General features: G+C 37.0%; 1 protein-coding gene across 4 annotated transcripts in view; it reads left to right on the top strand.

Moving 5' to 3' along the window:
* The first annotated feature begins 4,796 nt into the window (after window positions 1-4,796).
* The window catches only part of LOC125276727 (MAM domain-containing glycosylphosphatidylinositol anchor protein 1), a 205,336-nt gene continuing 184,573 nt past the window's right edge, over window positions 4,797-25,559 (top strand). For 2 of the 4 annotated variants that reach the window (XM_048204536.1, XM_048204535.1), the window contains exons 1-2: window positions 4,798-5,675; window positions 7,474-7,563. In XM_048204536.1, the coding sequence (XP_048060493.1) occupies window positions 7,497-7,563 (67 nt within the window). In that variant the 5' untranslated portion in view covers window positions 4,798-5,675; window positions 7,474-7,496. Of the gene's footprint in view, window positions 5,676-6,403; window positions 6,486-7,473; window positions 7,564-25,559 lie in introns of those variants that run through there. The other 2 variants (XM_048204533.1, XM_048204534.1) reach the window with 2 other exon arrangements.

Genomic DNA, 25,559 nt, shown 5'->3' with positions numbered 1-25,559 from the left:
GCTCCTGTCCGTCCCTGTCCTCATTTGCTCCTCTCTTCTTGTGTTTCCCCTCTACTTGCTTCGCCTCTTTCTCTGTGCACTTGCGCGTGTCCTTGGAACTGATAGCTAAGTGTTTGTCTCTCCGTACTCCCTCCCTGGCCTAATGAGGATCAGTGTTGTTTTAAACATGAAATTGGAGTCTCGGCTGAGAGCAATCAATACACAGCCATTACTTCTCTCTGTGATGAAGCAGTCCATCTCTCTCTCTTCTCACACACCCGTCTCTTGTCTCAGCGTATTTTCTGGTATCGGATATTGGCTTTGAGGGGGTTATGAATTGTTGGCTCCCAAGGGCATCTCCGTGCACCGCTCTGCCAATTACACCTCTGAATAATAGCCCCCGTGGAGGCGGCTGACACGCCTCAGCTGGAGTCTGATACATATATACGAGAGAGGATGACCAGAACTCTGACTGGACCAGACCGGAAATGAGAGACAATCAGATCTGACTATGAAGACATCATTGAAATCTAAGTTGAAGGAATTTTTACTTTTGTTTAAAGACATTAACTCACCCTCTTGACTTAGTATGATTACAGTCTTATTTTAGTAAGCGGACTCGTTTTTGCTGTTTGTGATATTACAGATTTTATGTTTTCGGGTTTATTCTCGCTTTAATTTATATTGTGGTTGGTTGTTTTACATGTCGCTCAGGTCTATGTAAGCTGCAGAGTTAACTAGACTTTCAGAAGTCTGTTCATTTTTCTGTTAGTGTGAACATCTGGCGACTCTGTAAATGCTCCTGCTATTAGATCAGTATAGCATTAGTGGCTCTTGCTGTAGGGTTTGTGATTTAGGCTGAATTTCACAACTGATCACCCCATCTATCGCTTGAAATGCCAGCACATGCTTCCAGCGCTTACGTGCAGCATCTGCTATAACATTACTCTGACCAGTTTTTGTAACTTAGTTTTCTTTGACTTTTTTTACTCATATTTTATTGTATATCCTCTGTAGATTTTTTGTGGGATAGTTGTTTTGTTGCCATTCAAAAGTTTGAAAGAATGTTTTTATAGTGTCTTCACCAAAGCTGCATTTATTTACAACCCAAATTCCGGAAATGTTGGGACGTTTTTTTTTTTTTTTTTTTTTAAATTTGAATAAAAGATTTTCAAATAACATGAGCCAATATTTCTTTACACTTTTATCCACTAAATGAGCTCATTTCAAATTTGATGCCTGCTACAGGTCTCAAAAAAGTTGGCACCTGGACAACAAATGGCTGAAAAAGCAAGAAATTTCGAAAAGATTCAGCTGGAAGTACATCTAGCAACTAATTCAGTTAATTGATATCAGGTCTGTAACATGATTAGCTATGAAAGGGATGTCTTAGAGAGGCAGAGTCTCTCAGAAGTAAAGATGAGCAGAGGCTCTCCAATCTGAAAAAGTGTGTAAAAAGATTGTGGAATACTTTAAAAACAATGTTCCTCAACGTCAAATTGCAAAGGCTTTGCAAATCTCATCATCTACAGTGCATAACATCATCAAAAGATTCAGAGAAACTGGAAAAATCTCTGTGCGTAAGGGACAAGGCTGAAGAACTTTATTGGATGCCTGTGGTCTTCGGGCCCTCAGACGACACTGCATCACTCATCGGCATGATTGTATCAATGACATTACTAAATGGGCCCAGGAATACTTCCAGAAACCACCGTCGGTAAACACAATCCGCCGTGCCATCTGCAGATGCCAACTAAAGCTCTATCATGCAAAAAGGAAGCCATATGTGAACATCGTCCAGAGGCGCTGTCGTGTTCTGTGGGCCAAGGCTCATTTAAAATGGACTGTTTCAAAGTGGAAAAGTGTTCTATGGTCATTTTGTGCATAAAATTGTAAAATCTCAGTTTAAACATTTGTTATGTTCTATTGTGAATGAAATATTGGCTCACGTGATTTAAACGTTTTTTAGTTTTCATTTTATTCAAATTTAAAAAACGTCCCAACATTTCTGGAATTCGAGTTGTAAATGAAAAAATGAAAAACAGAAATATTCTGAAATATTCTTACAATTTAAAACAACTGCTTTATATATGAATACATTTTAAAATATAATTTATTCCTGTGATGGCAAAGCTGAAAGTGTCACATGATAAAATTAATATTAAAAGTAATAACGATAATAATGTAATAATAAAGTTGGAAAAACTTTTATAGGGATATCTCATATTTCATTGTAGGAAATATGTTTTACCCTTTTATGCTGTAGTGTCTGGGTAACACAAAAACTACTCAAACACTGGGTTGTTACATCTGACCCTTGAACTGGCTAACATAAAAACACTGAAAAAATAACACAAAAAATAACCCAAAAGGCTCAACCTAGGACTTGGGTGGAAAAAATAACCCAAGATGTTTTAGAGTGTATTTATCATAGATATAGCTTCAGAAGAAAAATTCAGCAACTTTTAGGAGGACGGTGCACCAGTCGTATAGAATCAATCTATTTCATTATGAAAACAGCAGCTTTCTCATTTTCTGTCCCACAGAAGAAAGAAAGTCATACAGGGTGAGTAAATGATGACAGAATATTTGTGTTTGTGGATTTTTGCTTTTAAATGTTTGCTTTTTAAATGTTTTGCTTTTAAATGTAAATAAGAATATGCTGAGGGATTTGCGGTGCAGCAAAGCTAAAGGAGAGCATCCCATTAACTAATGTCTCATTTAGGATATTTTCAATTTGAAGTAAGAGAAGTGTACTCCTTTGTGGCAACCACATGAGGAATCTAGGAAAGCTGACATACTCCCACACTTTGACACATGCTTGCTGACAGCATTCCCCTGGCTCACACATTCATTTGGCCAGAGTATTTCTCTGTCTTTCACTTGGGTCCAGAGAGCCCTCATCCTGCTTTCATGTGCCATGCACTAGCCCTGGGCAGGAGAGGACACACCTGGGGCACGCAGCGGGCATGTCAGCCACAAGTCTGACTCTGCCAGCCTCTCACACACATTTACTGTGATGAACTAAACTATGATGTTCTCTTCACAATCCCTGCCAAGGCTCCTGGCTGTCTCCCAAAAACGGGAAGCAAGACAGAGACGAAGAAAAGGAAGAGGATTTAGACAGGCTGCCGTTTTCTTCTACAGTACATCGTGGAACTGATTTTTTAATTTCAGCATATTTTCTGCCTCTTGTCTGTGCATCAAACTAATGTTTAATTTTTCTCTGTCTCAGGCAGGAGATCTTCCCTGTGGATTTGAGAATCTCATTAATTCTATGGTTCTGGATGCATCCTTTACTGTAAAAAGTGAAAATGCAGTATTTTCCCATTTTTTTCCTAAGTGACAAGCCCTGCCCTGCCCTCCAAAGACAGCTCAGGAAACTCTAACATGCAAAATGTGTGACAGGCAGATTGTTTCTGATGGGCTAAAAAAGTACTATTACTGTCACTCTTTTTTGAGCACATTTTAAAGAAAAAAACTTTTTTGCTGTTTTCTACTGTCACAGAGATGGTTTTGATATCTCACAACACCTATTTCAGTAATATCTGACAAGCACTTAGGACATTTTTATGCATGGTATTCCAAAAAAAAACTTGTTACAGGCACCTTTAATGCTTTTTTCTATCTATAATCATTTTATTTGCTGTTATTTTATGTAGTCAGGTTATTTCATTATTATTAAGTAATATATTTTGACTGGAGTAAATGTTAATTTAGATGTTACCTGAAGCATTTTTAGGTTACCTGTCAAAATGTGTTTTACAGTGCTCAGTCAGTGGTGCAATTTATTCCAAGGTCGTGTTTGATGATAATGTTCGTGCTGCGATACTGAAGGTGGTGTACACATTCTCAATTTTAATTATCTGTTCATTTCCTCACAGTTATATCTGATATTACATGAGATCTGCATGTGATCAGAAATGTGAGTTGATTAGAAATATTGGCACTCTTTTTACTCTAAAACTCTGTTGCTTTAAAATATCCAGGCCCCACTGGTTCATACTAAAAATTAGCATGTAATATCTTTAAACTTTTTGTAATACAGCAACAAATTATTGCATCAAGACTTCAAATTATGGCATCAGACTTCATATGTGTCCAAGGGTGAATCTTCTGAATCCTCATGAGAACCAGGGGCCGGTTCCATAAACTTAGCCATTATGTTAAGATTGTGTCTTAAGAACTAATCTGACCAACTAGTAGTTAAATAAGGGTAATCAGTCTTACTTTTCAGTATCAAATTAGACTTTTATGTAACTGGATGGCTAACTTGTAAGAATAGAAATAGTCTTAGCGGTTTATGCAATAGGCATCAGGTCATATTTCACACCAAAAATCAAAAGTAAGATGTAGGAAATTATATTTTACTTCAAGAAGCTTATCTATAGGACCAAAACAATTTTTTTACACTCTGTGACACAATTTGTTTTATGACAATTATGAATTTTTGACCCTGAAATTCTCATTACTTTAATGCAAATAAATAAATAAATAAATGGATGTAATTGTAAAGTATTTATAAATTATGGCCATGTTGTTGTCTTTAATTTATGATGATTTAAATAAAAATAATAGGAGTTAAGCATAAAATGCATACAAAAATATGAATTTCTCTGCAAAATATATTTATAAATATTTTATTTTATTTTTTCTGTTTGATTCTGGAGTGAAATGTGATCTAGACATATTTCAGTGAGAACCCCTAAACAAAACCTATATACAACACTGACCACATATACGATGTCTTGAAATAATATATTTTTGTATTACTTAGATTTTCGATTCATGACCTAACGCACAATTTGTTTTTTCATCATGAATAAGGGCAAGGGTGATGGCGAGCGCTCTCTGGAATTATAATTAGCTCAAACACGCCACCTATCGGTCACCGGCAGCAGCGCGCTTCAGTTCAAAGTGTCCGCACCATCAGTGACGACAAACACTGAGAAACTGATGGAAGGGGAGATGGAGTAGAAAGCGAGAGGAGGAGAGAGGGGAATAAAGAGGAAGGGTGGCAGAGACATTGTGATTTTTTTTTCTCTCTCTTTCTTATTTAATTGGTCCTCCGGGATCCGGGGCGAGTCCTCCGTTTGCAGCTGCGCAGCTTTAATTGGCTGGAGAATCCACTAAAATACTATTGGAAAAAGCCGAGAGTTTATACAGTTTAGATCCCGGTCCCTTCTGATAAACCCACTCATTACCGAGACCAAAGCTGGGCAAGCTTTACGCAGAGACTCTCCAGAAGCCTGTTCAGATATCAGACGCGCATCACCCAGAGAGATCTGTGCGCGCATCTCCACACTGACGCGCAAATACGCGCAACCTCTCCATCCGCCTCACTCTTGAGAGAGCCATCGATGAGCACACATCTGATAGGAGAACACCACAGGACAAGAGTTTCAGTCAGTCACTCTGAGAGATCGCATCGCATCGGACTGCTGCTTTCCATGAAGACGCCCTTGGATGTGTGGATGCGTCCTATGGCTTGAAGAGTTTCATGTCAGTTTAAGTTGCCTGGAAGAATGTGTTGGAATTTTGTCTTTATTTTCTGGACGGAGAGACATCGTTGCGCTCCTGCTGAACACGCGACAAACTAAACACCTGGAACTCCAGTCCTCTGCTGAAAGTCGTTATTTTCTAAGGGAATTATTTCGGAAGGCAGTGATCTAAAGGCTGAACCCGCACAGAGAAAGGTAACCGGTATTTTATATCTGCACCTCTTATTCTTAAAAGAGGTTTGAGTGCTTGAAACAGTCTAAATGTGAGTGCTCGTGAACGCTCAATGTCCACACCCAATAGGCTACAGACTGTAGAAATGTTTTGTGAGGTATTCTAAAACGCGCTTTATGTGGTGACATCTAAATTAACATAGTTTATTCAAATTCAAATAACCCGACTACGTAAGTTACACCAATGAACGTCTGCACATTCTCACTTTTTATAGCGCGTACTTCTAGAAGCAGACACGAGAGAACTTTTCTTACTAATGCGTGTGTGATTTTAACCCTGCGCGCTGATAAATGTAACGAAACCTGTTCTTCAAATGAGCTGTGACCGACTGTTCATGAATTTAATTAACTTCAGACTGTGCAGAAATTCTGCCATGACATTCTCACAGTTGTCTTGTGCTGTAACTTTAATAATTGTATTAATCTGTCATTAAGCTGCTTTATTCCAAAGCGATTTCAAGTAGCTACACTTACCTCAGCTTTAATCGTACCGGAAAAGATGCGACAAATGGGGATTTGAAGAATTGAACCCTTCAAAAAAGTAAGAAAAATGGTTGGAGGTCTTAAAAGCACCGAAGAACATTGTTTTAAAATCATTTTAATAACCACAAAAGTAAGACTTACAAGTTAGTAGACGCTCGCGAAGCGTCGTCGCGCTCGCCTGAGGGGGTTACTATAGCAACACTACGCTGCTCGAGGACTTTAGGATAGCCTAAGTATTGGGCTGTAGATGGACAAATCAGTAGTAGCCCTACTGAAATCGCCTTTTTAGAGGTACACGTGGCAAATATATCACAGAAAACGTTTGTGATTTGTTTAAAATATCTTTAAGATGTTTTACTACAGATGATAGTCGTTTATGCGTACTTAAGTTGTAGCGTACTTGCTAAACTTGTGTATAGTGTAGTACTATAGTGTATTTGATGACATTTTTAAAGGATGTCTTTGAAGAATTTTAGTTAAATTTTGTTAAATTAAATGTTATGTACGTTTAAAAAAAGTGCTTAATAATGAAGTATTTACTTTGGTCAGTGTTCTGTTGGTGACTCTATTAGGAACGTGCTGAGTAGCCTACTGTTGCTGTGTTATTAGTTATTAAATGCATTATTCGATGTTCAAATGAAACAAATACAGTCAAAACCAGTCGAGAATTTTACTTCTAACAACAATTCCCAGCCCTCTGTTGTAAAATCCTTTTAAAAATAGCCATTAGCTGTTGCACGCTGGTCAATAGCTGACTGGCTATGACCTGCTGGTAGCTGGTTTACTGCTGGTACAAGATGGCTGAAGAACCAGCTATCATGTGCCAAAACAAAGCCTGGCTTTCCAGCAGAAAGTTCAGTGTAAATACATGCATTTGGATGCTTGTGCACATCTTTCTTGTTCTGACCAATGTGATATTGAATTCCGGCCAGGTTTAATAAGTCATGTATTTGATCGTCCTTAACCGCCCACCAATTTCAAAAATAACCCATGATTGCTGCATTCAATCCCATCAAACAATAGCACAGATTCTGTAATCTGCAGATAATCCAAGGTTTGGCAAATGAATTGTCTCTTCTTAACCCCCATGCATGCATGCACTGGAACAATGCAGGGATAAAAATACTTCAACTGGTGAATAATATTTTGTTAGGCTACTTTAATCTCTGATGATGATGATGATGGCATGATTCTGGCTGCAGGAACACTCATTTTAATGCTGAGCTCGTGCTGTGGTGTCCTGTGCAGTGATTGTGAACTTTTGTGGTTTTCCCCGCAGGTAATGAGGGATCGCACCTGAAGATGGAGCTTTTCTGGATTTTATTATTTTCAGTACTCCACCGGTACGTGCAAACGCAAGGAGTTTACGGTAAGGACTTTACTGAGAAAATGCAACTTTTAAGGTTAAGGTTAGGATTGGTGGTCTCGCCTCACAACATATAGGCATTCTGACAAGCATGCATGACAAGATTGTGCTACCCATGTTTTCAGCACATTTATTGCATCCCAGCACTGCCTGATAAGATGTGCTATGCCTGTTGTAATTTTAAAGATGACAGACTAAACTAGTGGTAGGTCATCGCCACCAAGAATGGCAGATTTGCAGAGCGATATCAAGCTATGAACACAAACTCAACGACTGTCTAATTAGATCATTATCGAGTAGGATAAATACTTCATGATTATAACAAGAATGCAGAAACCTTTAAAAAGATTCATCAAAGTGATTATTACTTCACATGATTGTGATAATTGTAGACTATCGTGGTTCATGAATTTTCTCCATTTATTTTGCTGCAAGGTTGCATTTGCAGTAATTTCTCTCTGGGATGACACTCATTCACCTCGGTGCTTGCCAAAAATGATTTCTTCTTTGCATAATTAATCTTTTTATATTGGTGTACCCTCCACATTTACTGCACTTACTGTCATTTTGTGAAAGGACTTAAAGAGCTCAATTAAATGTGTGGTGAGAGAGAAACACTTGTCTTGGTTTGTCATATCGAGGAAACATTTAGAGCCTCTAGATAGAACATTATGCCATGCAAAAAAGAGGTTATTTGGTTTTTTATTTGTTGTTTGAGGAATTAAAAGCTGGTTATGTGAATTACACTGCTGGTGAACTGTAAGGATTCACTCTATCTTAATCATATTTGTGGCAACATGTCTTTACTACACTAAAAATGGACGGAGACATTGCGTTTTAGTGGAATTCAGTTATCTGCATTGTATTACACCAGCTTTGCGTAAAAGCAGCAGTGTTTTAGTTGCATAAATACTTGTGATATTTGCCTTTGCTTTCATAGATTGCTCTCTGCTACTCTACTATGAGAATTTTTTTTTTTTAGTAAACTTTGGGAAGAGTTGAATTTATTATATTCATCCCAGAATATTCATTAAATGGTTAGTTCACCCAAAAATGAAAATTCTGTCATTAATTACTCACTCTCATGTCGTTTAACATCCGTAAGACCTTCATTCATCTTCGGAACACAAATTAAGAAATTTTTGATAAAATCCGATTGCTCATTGAAACCTCCATTGACAGCAAGATAATTAACACTTTCAATGCCCAGAAAGCAACTAAAGACGTATTTAAAACAGTTCATGTGACTACAGTGGTTCAACCTTAATGTCATGAAGTGATGAGAATACTTTTTGTGCGCCAAAAAATAAATAAAAAAATAAAAATAACGACTTTATTCAACAATATCTAGTGATGGGCGATTTCAAAACACTGCTTCATGAAGCTTTGAAGCTTAAGGAATCTTCGAATCTTTCGAATCAGTGGTTCGGAGCGTGTAGTGAGTAATTAATGACAGAATTTTCATTTTTGGGTGAACTAACCCTTTAAGTCCTCTAAAAGTCTGTGGCTGGATGAAACCTGATAATGTCTTTTTCTCACACACTGTCTTATCTTCTTATCTCATCACGCACACACCGTCTTACCTGACTTTTAAAATTAATGTCATGCCACACATTTCTACCCCAATCACTGTAAGACAATGTTGACTGACCTTTTTAGTCTTTATTACTTTTAGTCATGTGAGTGCGGCAAGTTTAATTTTGTTGTGAAGGCCTCCTAGCTGGGAGCGGAGTAAGAACCGCCTTTACGGTGCGAGAGAGAATGCCAGCTCAGTTAATTAAGGGCGGCAAAGCCCCAGAGTGAGAGAGACTTTACTCTCACTCCTCTTCCCACTTTATCTCTCTGCTATGGGGGCTGTTAACTCTCTCTGATCGTGACTTTAATCCATGTTAAGATGTTTTACATATACTGGATTAATCTCACAAAAAATGTCTAGGTCATCTTGGTCTCTTCTTTTAGTTTTTTGTTTTATTTTATTTGACTTTAAAATAATATTTATTATTATTAAGATAATTTGTGACATTTGTTCCTTGTAACATTAAAGGATTAGTTCACTTTCAAATAAAAATTTCCTGATAATTTACTCAACCCAATGTCATCCAAGATGTCCATGTCCTTCTTTCTTCAGCTGAAAAGAAATTAAGGTTTTTGATGAAAACGTTCCAGGATTATTCTCCTTATAGTGGACTTCAATGGCCTCCAAATGGTTGAAAGTCAAATTTCCAGTTTCAGTGCAGCTTCAAAGGGCTTTAAACGATACCAGAGGAGGAATAAGGGTCTTATCTAGCGAAACAATCTGTCATTTTTGAAAAAAAATGTAAATGTATATGCTTTATATAAACAAATGATCACCTTCCAAGTGGTTCTGTTAAAACCGCACTTTCGTATTCTTCAAAAAGCTTACGCTGTATGTCCTACGCCTTCCCTATTCAACTTACGGAACGAACGAAAATGCTTAATTATTACATAATTAATGTGATGTCACTGATGGCCGTTATGACTGCGGTTACGCCCACTGAGTAGCTGCATTGGTTTTCAGCGTGAATGCTGCAAAAAACACACAAAATACATCCAAAATGAGAAAGAGCTTTGCGATTGAATGTACAAACAACTTTGACACAAAATCTGAGGTATATTTTTATGGAAAGCTACAGAAAAAAAAGAAGCAAATAGATCGCTGCAATTCACATAACAACTGGACTCCAGGCAGAGAAAACATGGATTTGCTGTTATTTTTTTGTGCCAAAATGTTGGATTTTGAGGTAAAATCATATATTGTGTTGACAACTCATCAATTAAATATTTACGATCTTATATTCTGCATAATTGGGTGTTTTTAAATAAACGCTGACAAAAACTACACAAGTTTTAGGGCTGGACCATATGACAGTATATATAACATTAAAATAAGTGATCACCCATTGTTAGACATACCTATAGATTTGCTTTATTTATTTAACCGGCGTCAAAATCAGGCACATATAAATGTCAGGAAACACGATTCCTGGCTGCATGTCAATATCCATGGATTAGGTTTCTTTTCTATCCCTATTAAATTCAGTCATGCAGCAGGTTCTTTTACCGCTCAGTCCAGCTGAAGAAGCGTGTTCCGGCAGGAAAGTGACGTCAGTGCATACCCTCTATAAGGCTATGATGATTCAATTCTCATTAAATTAAAATAATAGAAAAGTGTCATTTTCTACTCTATTACCAAAAAAATTTACAGTAATACAAACTTTTTTTTTTTTTAAATTCTCAGCAAAAAATACTGAAAAAAGCTTGAATAATGACACTATATAATTTCTAAAATAATGTTTTGGGTCTTATGGCTCACAAATAATCTGTGCAAAAAAAAAAAAATCCTGCCTTTAACAACTTACATTTTCAGCCGAAAAGAAAGTCCTGCCCCACCTTTATTCCCCATTGAATTCTGAATTCTGTTTGATTTGGAAACAATTTTGGATTAAGTATTCTGATCCAAATCTGACTTTTGACCCATAACACACTGCCTGAATCTGGCCCCCTGACTGAGCCTGGTTTCTCCCAAGGTTTTTTTGTCACCTGATGGAGTTTGGGTTTCTTGCTGCTGTCTGACTTGCTTAGTTGGGGACATTTGATATTCAACAATGTTTTTGATCTGCCTGCATTGACACCATTGTATGCAAACTGAACTGAACCGGACGATGGCATCACTGTTTTCCCCAGAGCTGCTGTATAGATAAATTAACTAAATTAATAACTAATGATTTTACAACTGAATGAATCAATACTGAACTTACTTAAGCTGGACAATGACAGCCAAATTATGTTCCTGCTATCACTGTAAAGCTGCTTTGACACAATCTGCATTGTAAAAAGAGCTATATAAATAAAGGTGGCTTGACCTGACACAACAGATTATGATTGTGAACAACATTTCATGTTGGCTTTGGTGGTCTGAAAACAAAGGAAAAAGATTTCTGAGATGAAATATGAACCTGAACACTCTATTGAAAGTTTCTTCTTTACAACTCTCAGAAGAATCACCCTTTATCTTGTATCTCTCTCTATCCTGCATAAAAATGTGCTTATGTCCCTCCTTATAGTTATTCTTCTCATTGAATCTGGTCTGTTTCTCACACGGTTTAATGATTTCATTACTATCTCATCAGACTATCTCTCTCGCTCTGTTTTTTTTCCCATGGCCTGTCATGCACCGTCTCCCATTTCTCTGCTTTGTCACTCTTTTCATCTTCCTCTTTCCATCTGTACTGTGTTTCTCTACAGTTCTCTGCCTCTGTCACCGTCTCTGGTTTTGCTTATTCACTGTATAGGTTTTGATGTGTGTGTGTTTGTCACTCTGCTAAAATTCTATTAACCTGTGGGTTAGTATGTTTACCCTTTGGCAACTACAGTTTTATTTTAGCTCTAGCAGCCGACGGCATGTATGTGTCAGGGAAAGGGGATCGATGGAGATCCGCCCTGAAGTCGAATTTTATGACACTGAAAGCAACTCGGAGCGTATTTTTATCTGCTTTATATCTGGATATAGGTCAGCAGAGAATGGCAACTTAGACACACATACGTGTGGGTTAATGTGTGCAGTGTGAATGGACAGAAGGTGATGTGTGCGTGTCCACAGGCGGACATGACAAAGAGTTTGTGCGAGTGAACAGTTGGCGCGCGTTGACTAATGCATGAGAATCTGGGCAGGGGGGAAAATACCATCAAAGACTATCCAAAAAGACTAAGGGCATTTCATATCATTCTGCACTGTGAGAAAAAATTGCAAAAATTGTAACTTTAGGGGTGTAACAGCTTTTGACAGGGGCAGTACCTCAAAGGGACAACTTTGTGCCTTATCTCTCCTAAAGGGTGCAAATGAGTATCTTAAATATTCATATTAGTGCTTTAAGTTTGCATAATATACAAGTGTCAGGCTAAAAGTACAGTAGTTACAGTTACATGGACACCTTTTGTTTCCATATTTTCCATACTTTATTTCATGAATCTGAAACAAGTGTTTACATGAATGCTAAATAAAGTAATCAGGTTGACGTGCGTGTTTTTATGTCACAAGCTTCAAATCAGATTTAATCTTTTGACATGTGCACATTACATGTATATACAGAGTTTCCTGCTGTTGCATACTTAAAAACCATCCTCCATTTTCTTTGTTTTAAAAAGCAGACTTAATATTTATCTATTTCGGATTCGGATTCTTTTTTCATAGTTTTAGTTATTTTATTTTTGTTGTGTTATTTCAAATAATTTTTATTTTAAAATTAAGTATTTTTTAGTATTTTAATTATTTATTAATTTTATTTATTAATTTAGGGACCAGCACTAATATTCGAGTATTTGAAAGTGTCAACAGTGGTCAATGTGAAACTTTCTTTCTTTCTTTCTTTCTTTCTTTCTTTCTTTCTTTCTTTCTTTCTTTCTTTCTTTCTTTCTTTCTTTCTGGTACAGCATAATTCAATATAAAAACTGAATTCTGTTAGTTGTTAGTAACCAAGGCCTCTCTTCCACACCAGCTCTTGTGTTCAATAATACAACACAAATCCTCTCATTCATCTCGTACATGTGTTTGAGGTGTGAAAGTCTTTTTTTTTTTTGTGGTTGGGGGAAAAGGCAGTTTCAGGCAGTGAGAAACTGGCAGGTATTTGTTCGGGAAGTGATTTGGTGAAAAGGTCATGAAAAGAGACAGGAGTATAGACAGAGAGCGTTGTATGTAAGACTGGTGTAATAACATTCACCTGGCCATGGGCATCATGTCTATATATTACGTCTGTCAAAGTTAATTAGATATATTAAATGGCAGTTTGGTTCAGAGAATCTAGTATAGAGCAGGAATGGATCTCCACCTTTGCTTTACCCTGTAGTTGGTGTGTAGACAGGAAAACAGGTTTGAGATGGATGTGGCTGCTGTCTGTCCTGTAATCCCTGTTTATCAGAAATCTCCAGAAAGAGAAACTGGAGTCTGTCATTGCCTTTCCATTCAGTCTGTCATCCATTATCTCTTGAAGCCGGATTCATGAAACATTCTTAAGAATAAAATTCTTCTTAACTGCCAATTTCTTCTTATTTTCTAACTTAAGAAAAAAGATGAGAATATTTTGTATTCCCAAAAACCTTTTTAAGAATCTTAACTTTTTTTCTTAAGATTGTTCTTAAAGGGTTAGTTCACCCGAAAATGAAAATTATGTCATTAATGACAGTTTCAGATATTTTAGATTTAGTCCGAGAGCTTTCTTTCCATCCATTGAAAATGCATGTGCAGTATACTGTCCATGTCCAGAAAGGTAATAAAAACATCATCAAAGTAGTCCATGTGACATCAGTGGGTTAGTTAGAAGTTTTTGAAGCATCTAAAATACATTTTGGTCCAAAAATAACAAAAACTACAACTTTATTCAGCATTGTATTCTCTTCCGGGTCTGTTGTTCATCCGGGTCTTACGGGTTTGGAATGACATGAGGGCGAGTCATTAATGACATAATTTTCATTTTTGGGTGAACTAACCCTTTAAGATCAAATTTAAGAAATATTTATATTCCTGAAAAGAATGTTCTTAAAAATCATTAACTTCATAAAGTTAGGATAACCTCCAACCTGTATTAAATACCCAAATGTAAGATGTTTAATGAATTTATTGTGTTGTTTTAAATATTAAGAATTACAACATAACACTAGCTAGCTAAATATAATACATATTACTACTAGTACCATAAATGTGGTCACCGTTTGATCATTTGCATGTATACATGATATGCTCACATATAGGCTCTTTTAAAATAACTATTTTAACTTGATTTCTGCATTTCTGATCAAATAAATGCACTGGTGAGCATAAGAGACTTATTTTAAAAAACATTCAAATATCTTACAGATCCTAAACTTATGAACAGCAGTGTATCTTAATTGTATTTTATTTTATGCGCATATTTCTGAAATGGCTGTTTTTACATTGCCAGGGCAGATTAAATACATTAATAGAAAAAATGTATTATAAGATTAAATGTTTAGGTCGTCAAAAGGTAAGAGTCTTCACGGGGACTCGAGATAAAATCCTGAGTGATTAGATTTAAATTTTCAGTAAACTAAGTAGCAGCGGTGCATTCGTCTCATGTAATTTTCATGTAATTTTTACTTGACTTGATTAACTTGACCTTACAGCTCTATTAGCATAACATACGTTCCCCACCATGTTTGCCACAGTATCCATCCTAGCTGCTTATAACCAGTTCTGACATCATGAGGCACATTTAACCAACATTACTCTCCTTGTAAATCTTGTTGATATACCTGAAGAATACTATCTGTTAGCATTGCTGTTCATCTCCAAGCCAGTTGCTCAGCTGGTGTAAGAAACGGCAGATGAATGTAACCTGTTGCTGCCGTCTTTGCTTGCTTTTCATGCTAGTTTCATTCTAGTTTTGTGAAAAATAATTCCTTAATTCTTTTGCAATTTATTTGTTGTTTTTATGTTATTTAGTCAGAATGCACAGCAAGTTTTGAATTTTTTTATTTTGGCCCCATGTAGTTGCGGTCTCTACCAGCAGGTACTAACTGCCAAAGATACTCAGCCAAACCTTGACCCCCTGGCGTGTTTATGAAGTGATCACATGCTTTTAGTAGCTCCAAGCACCTGACGGCCTGCACACGGCCAATAGAGGCTATGCTGAGATCATGATGAGGTAATGACGACCCACAGGACTGACATATGTACAGGGACCGCTTCACACAAGCTGCTTGCTTTGCCTGACGGAGGCAGCGTAACTTTTTGGAATCAAACATGTTGCCTGCTTGCAGGAAGAAAGAGTTGTCGGCCCACAGCTTCTCCTTTTCTCTTACCTGTCTTTGTGTCCCTCAGCCTTTCAGAGCAGCATCATTCATCTATAATCTGTTTGTTCTTGTTGTTGTCTGTCAGTTCTTCTTCCTCAGATGGTTCTTGCCTTCAGCTCACATGTTTCTCACCTCGATCAATGATTCTTTACCTAAACTTCTCTGTACAGCTCACTCATTTCTTTTTCGTTGCTTCTCGTTCTCTGAGCAAAATAAACAGCAACTCTTCCAAACAGTTCTGCATTATTAATGCTTAAGCATCACTACACAGCAGAAGTGGGGCGTGCATGTGTTGATTAGAGGTTGTAGTGGTGTGAGAACACTAAAATGCATGTTATTTGTTTCTGTTGAAGTTATTATATAGGTGAATCTCATGAAAACATATCACTTTTATTGATAGTCCAAGTCAGATTAAATCAAAAGTCAGAGATTTTAATATGACAAGGACAGAAATAACCATTTCTGTTGGGTTATGGGATTTGCCTGTAATGCTTTATATAAAGTAATGGGACACTGAAGCATTCTGTATCCATCCATACAATTTTTTTTTTATGAGTGACCCCTCCACTTCAGTAGTGTATGTGTTTCCTTACTCATCTATGACTCTCATTTCCCTCTTATACACTGATGAATACACATCTGATCAGAGCTCAACAAGTCGCCACCTTGGAATTATAAGGTTGTATCTGCATTCTGAACAGTTTTGAGATATTGAGCTTCAAAGTTTTTGCATTCCATACTCCTTTATGGATAGACCCTTTTTGTTTTCTAAAAAAAGTCCCCAAATTTACACAACTTAAAAAAAACAAACACATAATGTAAATGATTTGTCAGAAGAATATGTGAATAATTCAATTTTGACAAAAATGTCAGATAGAACCTTATAATTCCAAGGTGACGAAGTGTTCCATGAGCAGTGAAGGCAAATGCAGATGCCAGGAAATATGCAAATTAATTTGCTCATCTGCATAGCACTTCCCCTAATGCGGTTGAGCAATCTACGGTAAGTCAGATCATTCAATTGGCATTTGGCCAAAAGCACCAACGATTTGAAGGAGGAACTTTTTTTTACAGTTTTACATTAAACTACCATTTTATAGATCATATAAAAAATAATATTTAAATGTGTTTTTCTTTTGTCTAAGTACTTTATAGGCCTACATATTTGTAGCTGATAGGCATCAGTATAAGTCTAAGACCAAAATAAGATGAGTGATGCAGTGGCAAGGAAGAAAAAGCTGTAATTTACCGTTCGCAAAGACCCGCCCCCTTTAGTTACCGTTGCTGCGTCCGACAAGACATGCTGCCACACATCATGTTCTCACACAGTGAAAAATACATCGCTGAGCAAAGAGGACAATAACAACGTGTCGACAGACAAGACAGAGCAGGTTACTTTTGATATGAAACAAAGTCTCAAATTTCAAATTTTGTCATTTTTAATGAAATTTAAACAATAAATACCATTTTGTGGCTCTTTAACATGTCGTGACAGATCGCTGTAGCACCTCAGTTCAAGCGGCTCGTGAACCAATCATCTCTTCCTACTAGTTCATTTATAGCATCAAATAAACATAAATGAACATTAGAAGGAATGTTGTTTCAATCACGGAAAGATGTCAGTACACACCATTTTTCAAGTTCAAGTCCACCTACGTTAATTTGTTAACTCCCCTGACTGCTTTGTCGGACAAAATGGCGGATGATGATTGGTTAGATTGCCTGTCAATCAAACTCCTGGCGAAGGGTCAATTATGACTCTAATTATGGCTCTGTATGGACAAATATTTCTTTGACTTGCCGTAGATTCCTCAACCGCACTGGGGTAAGTGCTATGTAGATAAGCAAATTTATTTGCATGTTTCCTGGCTTGTTAACTTAACGCCAGCCGACACCTGACGCTAACTTAACCTGATGGCGTTATTTTAGCTTCGCACATTGTTTAGAGAATGCCGTTTCAAAGCTTAAAATGGCGATACAATACAAACAAATTCTGACCCTTATGGCTTTCGATACAGGACAGACCATGTCACCCTCACTCAGCTTTTGAGTACCCACACCCACACACACACACACAGACACAGACACAGTGCTGTCACAAAAGTATGATTAGATGCTCTCCATGTTGTGACTCATATATCCTCAGGACCAAAAATGAAAAATTAAATCAGCTTATGTCTATTTTTGTCAAGATATAGGAGATATGTATTCATTGTGGTTCTGGGTATCAAGGCACCAATGTGACGGTCAGGTTCTGCTAAGTCTTGATAGAAAATGACAGCGTTCAGCGTGCATGTTTCAGAGCATGTTGTTCAGTCATGGTGCAGTTTCCAATTAAAACTTAAATCCCTATTTTGACCCTATTGACCCTTTCTCACACATTGTTGATCTTATTGTGCTTGATTCAAAAGTAATATTTATTGCAAAAACATAGTTTCAATCTTTCATCAAAGTGTATTATCTGCCACAGCTTGTTTACTTTTGACAGATGTCACCAAGGCTGCTTAAATTTCAGGTGCCAGAAGTGCCACTGCTAAACAGGCAGTGATGAAGTAGGCATTGATCTTCTTCTGCGGAGGCGGTGCTTGCTGCCCTTTGACGCCATAGAACTTTGAAAAACCTGTCGTTTGCTGGGTCTGGTGTCAATAAAAGCTTTTATTGGACTAAAGGCTGATTTAGACTTCTGCGTCGAGTGTACGCCGTAGCTACGGCGTAGGCTGTTTGTACCACGTGTAGCCTGAAACTTACAGGATATTCTTATAGTAAGATGACCTCTTATATGTCAAAGCTCAAGGAAAATTTAATTTCTCAGTTCATCACCCCTTTAAGGAGTGGAGTAGTTTTCTAAATTGATAAACTCTTGTATGTAGTACCCACTTTTCATGATCCATTGATGTTGAAGTTCTATCCAACCTATTTTTCTTGCTGAAAATGTTTATTTATTTATTTATTTTTTTATGTAACACAACTCTCTATTTTATTTGTTTATGTTCACCTAGTTTATTATCTGTATATTTGTGTGTAGGTAATTATGTATGTAAATTACCATTTAAAAGTTTGGGGTCGGTAAGATTTAAAAAAAAAGAAAGTCTTTTATGTTCTTCAAGGCTACATTTATTTGATCAATTGCAGTAAAATCAGTAATATTGTGAAATATTACAATTTAAAATAGCTATTTATATTTTAAAATGTAGTTTATTCCTATGATGCAAAGCTGAATTTTTAGCATCATTACTCCAGTCTTCAGTGTCACATGATCCTTCAGAAATCATTCTAATATGCTGAATTGCTGCTTAAGAAACATTTCTTTTCAGGATTCTGTGATGAATAAAAAGTTCAAAAGAACAGCATTTATTTGAAACAGAAATCTTTTGTAACATTACAAATGTCTTTACTGTCACTTTCGATCCTGTTAATGGATCCTTGCAGAATAAAAGTATTAATTTCTTTTAAAAATTATATAATATTTTTATGAGGGTGAATAAATAATGGCATAAGTTAAATTTTTGGTGCACTATTCCTTTAAAAGTGCTTGCATCTCATAGAAGATGGAATGTGAATTAGATATTTTTCATTGTGGTGTAAAAAAATACATTGAATTACTACACTGAATCCTACTGGAAAATTTGTGGGGTCCCCAGTGGACCCCTAGAACCATTCCCATCTCTCACCCTATTAGCGACGACCTTGCAAAGTACACATGTGTGTTTGTCCTCAGAGGAGAACGCAGGTGTGCCTGATTTTCATGGTGAATGATTGTTTCTCTCTTTTCTCCTCCTGTTTGTTCTATTTGCGCTCTTCGCTCACTCATGTCTTCTTGCAGACGTTTGTCAATAAGGCCTGATCATTGATTAGGCATTGTTTGCTGTGATTTGTGCTTGATGAACGAGAGAAAATGAATGCCTGCCTGCCAAGCTTGTGGCCGTGTGTGTGTTTGTGTGAGACACGCTTCTGCACCTGCTTTGGTCTCAAGAGATGCAACACGACACAGACCGTGTCTTCTGAGAAACTGTCCATGATAAAGCAGCAGCTCAGCAGTTTAAATCCCAGTAAACTCTCTGATCATTAACTGAACCAGAGAGATCTGCACAAGATAAAAACCTTTACACAAGAGATAGGAATGAGGAGGAAATGTACACAAGTCTGGTCTACTGCGGTAATCATTTTGGCTGAGGATTATGAATCAGTGCATGTCACGCTCTGCCTCTTTCCACCTGTTTGTCGTATGTTTCCACTAGTTAATACTATAGTCTCAGCCTCAAACAGGACATAGTCCCTTCGCTGACCGTTTGATGCAGATTACACTTAAAAATGGCTAAAGCAGTAGGACATTTTCATCTGACTGACTGCTTTACACACTTTCCAGGAGCAAAGCTGTGTTAAAAAAGATGATGAAAAGAGTTGATGCAGTGAGTGCTTTTGAGGAAGAACTAGTCACTTGATTTGCCAAAGTTGGTCAGGTTAGTGGCATCAGATCTTGGAGATTTGTTTGTGGCACATAGTAGTAAACTAGAGATCCACAAGAGTTAAGATTTACATATAGACTATAATTAAAAAAAACAGTAAGATTTTTTTAATGATTTTTTAATGAAAAAAGTCTCTTATGCTGACCAAGACTGCATTTTTATCATAAATACAGTAAAAACATTAATATTGTGGAATATTATTACAACTTTAAATAACGCTTTTGTATTTTATATTTTAAAATGTAATTTGTTCCTGTGATGGTAATGTTAAATTTCAGCATCATTATTCCAGTCTTCAGTGTCACATGGTCCTCCAGAAATCATTCTAATATGCTGATTTGCTGCTCAAAAAACAGTTCTTATCATCAATGTCGGAAATGTGCTGCTTATTAATTTAGTGGAGACTATGAATAGAAAGTTTTAGTTATGACCACGAAACATTATTTCCTACTTGCTAGTCTTTTGTATGTTTTGGAGGGTCATTCTCATTATAGAGCACATTTGATTGGACAAAAATCATTGTGGTACTAAATAAGTCATTGCTATATTGTTCAGGCATAGCAGATTTAAAGGCATATATCTGCTCAAAGTTCATTCTTTCATCTAACTTCCACATAATAATAATAATAATAATGACTTTGTCAAACCTGTCAACTTTTTTGTAGCAATAAGATTTTTGCCATTGTGATATGACCGTTAAAAGGAATATTCCGGGATCAATACACGTTTAATACAGTCAACAGCAAGAGAAAGAGCAAAAAAGGTTAGGAGGATTTAAAAGCAGGAATGTGAAGAATTTTATAAAAGCTTTTGCATCTGTTTGTAGGTTAAAACTCTTCTGTTGTCATGGCAACAAAGTTGTAAAATTGTTTTTGTAAAATAACACAAATTGTTTACTTCTTTTTCGTATTGAGAAACGGTGAGTGCTGTAATGTTTACAGATTGTCCCCATTCACTTCCACTGTAAGTGCCTCACTGTAACCCAGATTTGTGTTTTTTGGAAGTAGTTTTTGTGTTAATCACTAAATTCCACAAATGCTGTTGATTGAGCTTGACTTGTACTGAACTCCAAATATTTCTTTTTAAGCACATTTTCTACCACATTTTCTTATTTCGCAACATTGGTTAAAGGAGATCAAGAGTGCATTGCATTGTGGGATACAGTACTGGCACATTTTAGCCATTTTAGTCTGTCATCTGGGTTTACAGTGCGTGCAGAACTTTGGCATAATGCACGCAATACACATACATTAGTTTGAGTATTATGGTAATATGTTATTCTGAACATAATTCATGAAAGAGATGTTAAAAATCAACTGCTGTAGTTTGCGTTTCGTTTGTTACACTGGAAGTGGAATGTCGGGTTGAGCGCACTTTGCATTGTAAACGTATTTTAATCTGCAGAAATAGTAAAAGTAGTATGCTATTCTAGCACTCTGAACATATCATGCCACCACTCACTCTCCCCTTGCTCTCTTTTTCTTTCCACTTCTTAATTAGTGTCCTGTCTTGTGCTAACTTTTTTTTTAGAAGTGAGAGAGGAAAATAAAGGTATATTTGGAGTGGTTTGACTTTTTTCAGGTCGTTTAGATTGCTGTGCCAAAAAAAGGAGGTCAAAGAAGTCAAACAAAAGTACAGAAGCATTGAGAGCTGCCAAAGCCTATTTAGTATGCAGTAGGGCTGAGAGAAGTATAGAATATTTATAATGTATTCACAATCCCTTACGACTAATATGATCAATTATCCGTTGACAAGGCTGTCAGAGGTTTTGGAAAAGAGTAACCACTTCTAGTAATTGGTCAGTCGGGCGCAGTTACTGTCTCAAAATAGCCAGATTAATCGGCCGTTATTGCGTACACACTCTGTATGTGTGAACACAAACATCAACACTACATTCATATCCACACGCACACAATCTGCCAACAATAAATTCCCACTAACTGCTGCCTGAATGAAACAATATGCTTCTCATCTATCTCTCTCATTTCCTCCAAAAGATACAAGCCCATCCACGCGCACACAGCGAGTGCTCTCAGCATTACTTCTCATAACACTGCCTCTAAACCCTTATGAGACACCCAATTGCATTTAAGCCTAATCTTTAGTTTAAGTGAGGCTGCTCTAAAAAGGCTTTAAACTGCATTCTGACTGCAGGGCATCGGCATGCAGGTTTGCACGCGAGAGCAGCTCAAATCCCCTCTTTAGTGAGAATTAGCTTAAAACTCCTGCAGTTTTGTAAGACATACACTGGATTTTCTGCTCAATGCATTTTCTCTCTTGTAAAGATAGAGAAGACTTTGTGCAGTAGACAAATTAGCTGTTAGTGTTGTAAAAATAAACCTTAGTCACCTGTCTTTTATGAACGTGTTAAAGGATTAGTCCACTTTTAAATACACTTTTCCTGATAAATTTACTCACCCCCATGTCATCCAAGATGTTCATGTCTTTCTTTCGTCAGTCGAAAAGAAATGAAGGTTTTTGAGGAAAACATTCCAGGATTATTCTCCTTACAGTGGATTTCAATGGCTACCAACAGATTGAAGGTCCATATTACAGTTTCAGTGCAGCTTCAAGGGCTTTAAATGATACCAGATGAGTAATAAGGGTCTTATCTAGTGAATCGATCGGTCATTTTCGAAATAAAATACAACCGTTTATGCTTTATAAACAAAATATCGCCTTGAACGTACTTTCCGCCTCCGCATTCTTCATAACGCTTACGCTGTATGTTCCCAAGCCTTCCCTATTCTACTTACGGAACGAACGCGGCGCCAGTTTCGGAAGGCGTAGGACATTCAGTGTAAGTGTTATGAAGAATGCGGAAGTGGAAAGTACGTTCAAGGCGATATTTTGTTTATAAAGCATAAACGGTTGTATTTTTTTCGAAAATGACTGATTGATTCACTTGATAAGACCCTTATTACTCATCTGGTATCATTTAAAGCCATTGAAGCTGCACTGAAACTGTAATTTTGACCTTCAACCTGTTGGTAGCCATTGAAATCCACTTTAAGGAGAATAATCCTGGAATGTTTTCCTCAAAAACCTTCATTTCTTTTCGACTGACGAAAGAAAGACATGAACATCTTGGATGACATGAGGGTGAGTAAATTTATCAGGAAAAGTGTATTTAAAAGTGGACTAATCCTTTAATGCGTGTGATCAGAGTAACGGCTCTGATGTGTGGGTATTCTGGGTATATATATATTGTGATATGAAATAAATTCACCAGATTACTTGAATAACTCTATTTGTAAAGAAGTAATAATTGTAGAATGATTGGGGTGATTTAAATGAAATAAACAGTGCTTTATATTTTTCAGGTAAGTATTCAGGTACAGAAAATGAATAATCAAATGTAAAATAACACTGTATATTCTTCACTGTATAAGTTGAATGTAATTAATCTGTGTTAAGCTGCAAAAGTGATTTTCTCTGTATTTTGTTGTTTGATAACATTAATGACACAGAAAGCAGAGAGAATATTAGTGCTGTCACTTAAAATATCTACACAAAGAAAGATAATTGGAAGAATGTTTGTGTTTGTGTGCACATCTGACTGGACCTAAAACACGTGCAAATGAAGAACTTTCGCTCTATGATGGTTAAACTTTGCAATTAATCTGAGAATCACATGTGTTTCAAACCACTGTGCCTGGTCTGTACGGATTAACGATCCCTATACTAGACATCGCACTTCCTGCGATGCGCACATTGTGATATCGATGCTAAATCAATAACATCGTGCAGCCCTAGTGTTAACTGCAGAAATGCGCAAACACAAAGTGCACGTTTCTCCAGTTGCAGTTACAAATGTAGGGTGGGGCCGAGAGCCGTGGAAGCGGAGTCTCACGGAGGAGCTCCGGAAGGATAAAAGGAGGAGGATGAGAGAGGGCCAGGCCTGAGCTTTATGTTGTGGTTTTGTTTTAGTTTATGTGGCAGTCGTCCGTGAGGGGCTGCTGCTTTACTTTCATTTTGTGGTTTATTTTGTTATTAAAATTATGTTGAACGTTTGCCGGTTCCCACTTCCTTCTTCCCTGAGCCTTGAACATTGCTACAGTCTGTATGTCTTTTTTTCTTCCTCTTTTGAAATGGCAGTGAATATACATATGCTGTTTTAAGAGCGGCCACTCTAGATGTAGTGAAACACATCCATTGAATGGATTAGTTTTCCTTGATATTTGGAGATAGATTATTGTTGTACTTATGAACCGGGTGTGTCTCATACGTTCTGAAAAGTGAAGCCACGGGCTCTTTGATCGCCCCCTGGAGGCTGGATGCAGTACAGGTCATAAACCCCGCCCTCTCAATGCAGTCGAATGAGACTTCAGTGAAAACTTAAAAATAAATTCTGCTTCAAATAAAACTTTCTGAAAGATGGTTTTGGTCATTTAAGGTAGTTGTTATCACACTGATATATATTCAATTGTTTGTTTTTGTGATGATTTAGATTTTAGCTAGCAATTTGATGCTATAAAAAAGGGGCGTGTCATCATGATTCGAAGTTGATTGACAGCTTGTCTGAGGACTGTCGGAGCTTCGAGGGGAGATTGAAGATGTATTAACTAACTGTTAATTTTCGATTTCTTTGTTATTTAACACCAACAAAATGAGTTGTTCAACTGTACTAACCGACCTACAGGATCTGACGGATCACTGAACTTTTTTTCTATAACATCAAATGTGGGCGTTATAAGCTAATTAATAAATGTTATTAGTTAAGATAACGCACCTAATGTTAACCATGTCGGGAAAAAGCAGGTGATCGTTATCTGGCAGTTACTTATTATTTTTATGGGTATAAAATAATAATTAGCAGGACAAAACTAATGATAGCTTACTCTAATTACAGCAATCGATCTCCTGTAACGTTAGTTGAACTTGATTTAAAATGGCAGGATCGTTTCTGACGATTTAGAGTTGTTTCTAGTGGCATATTATATTGATTTTATCTACTGAATTTGCTGTTTCAAAAATATTATTGCTCTAGAAACAGAATAGCCTATTATTTTACTTTTAAATTGTGTATAATTTTTATAGTCTATTTAAAATACATGAATGATGACGCAGTCGTCTGGGCGGAAGTTTGATATCGCGACTCCGCCTCCGGCTCCACTGATGATTCCTTCTGCGCATGCCCAGGCTCCAAACTTTTTTTTTTTTACGTATTGCGTAACGTGTCAGCGCCCATTCATCAGCCCATTTTGGCTTCAGTTCAATACAATGGAAGGAAGCGGCGTCGCGTCGTCCATCTTTTTTTACAGTCTATGTAATGAACAAAGTTCTGAAACTTTCTGAACTCAAAACTTCCTCCAAAACGACCATTTATTGAAACTAAAATGTGGATCATTTTCACTGCAGGATGGTTTGAGTGAAAAGATGAGTGCACCGCTTGAGAAATGGAAAAAGATAGACTTGCAAAGAAAGAAAGAAAAAAGAAGGAGCGTATGATGGGGCAGTACAAAAGAAATAAGGGATGATGGAATGAGTTTCATTGTTTCTTAGCAGTTACATCCCTAAAATGAGAGGCAGAGTAGCAGAAGAGAGATGGATTCAATCAGTGAAGGGGTTGAATGTCTTGTGCTTCAGTGACAGAGGAATCGAATGGCAGAGAGTCTGTCTTTCTCTATAGGAATGTGTGTGTGTGTGTATGCTGAGATGAGCAGGAGTGAGTCTCATTACCTCCACCACACAGAATCTGTGCCC

Source organism: Megalobrama amblycephala, linkage group LG10 (genome assembly GCF_018812025.1).
Source record: "Megalobrama amblycephala isolate DHTTF-2021 linkage group LG10, ASM1881202v1, whole genome shotgun sequence".
Lineage (NCBI taxonomy): Eukaryota > Metazoa > Chordata > Actinopteri > Cypriniformes > Xenocyprididae > Megalobrama > Megalobrama amblycephala.
The sequence above is the reverse complement of the archived record's forward strand: the minus strand, read 5'-3'. Positions and strand labels throughout refer to the sequence as shown.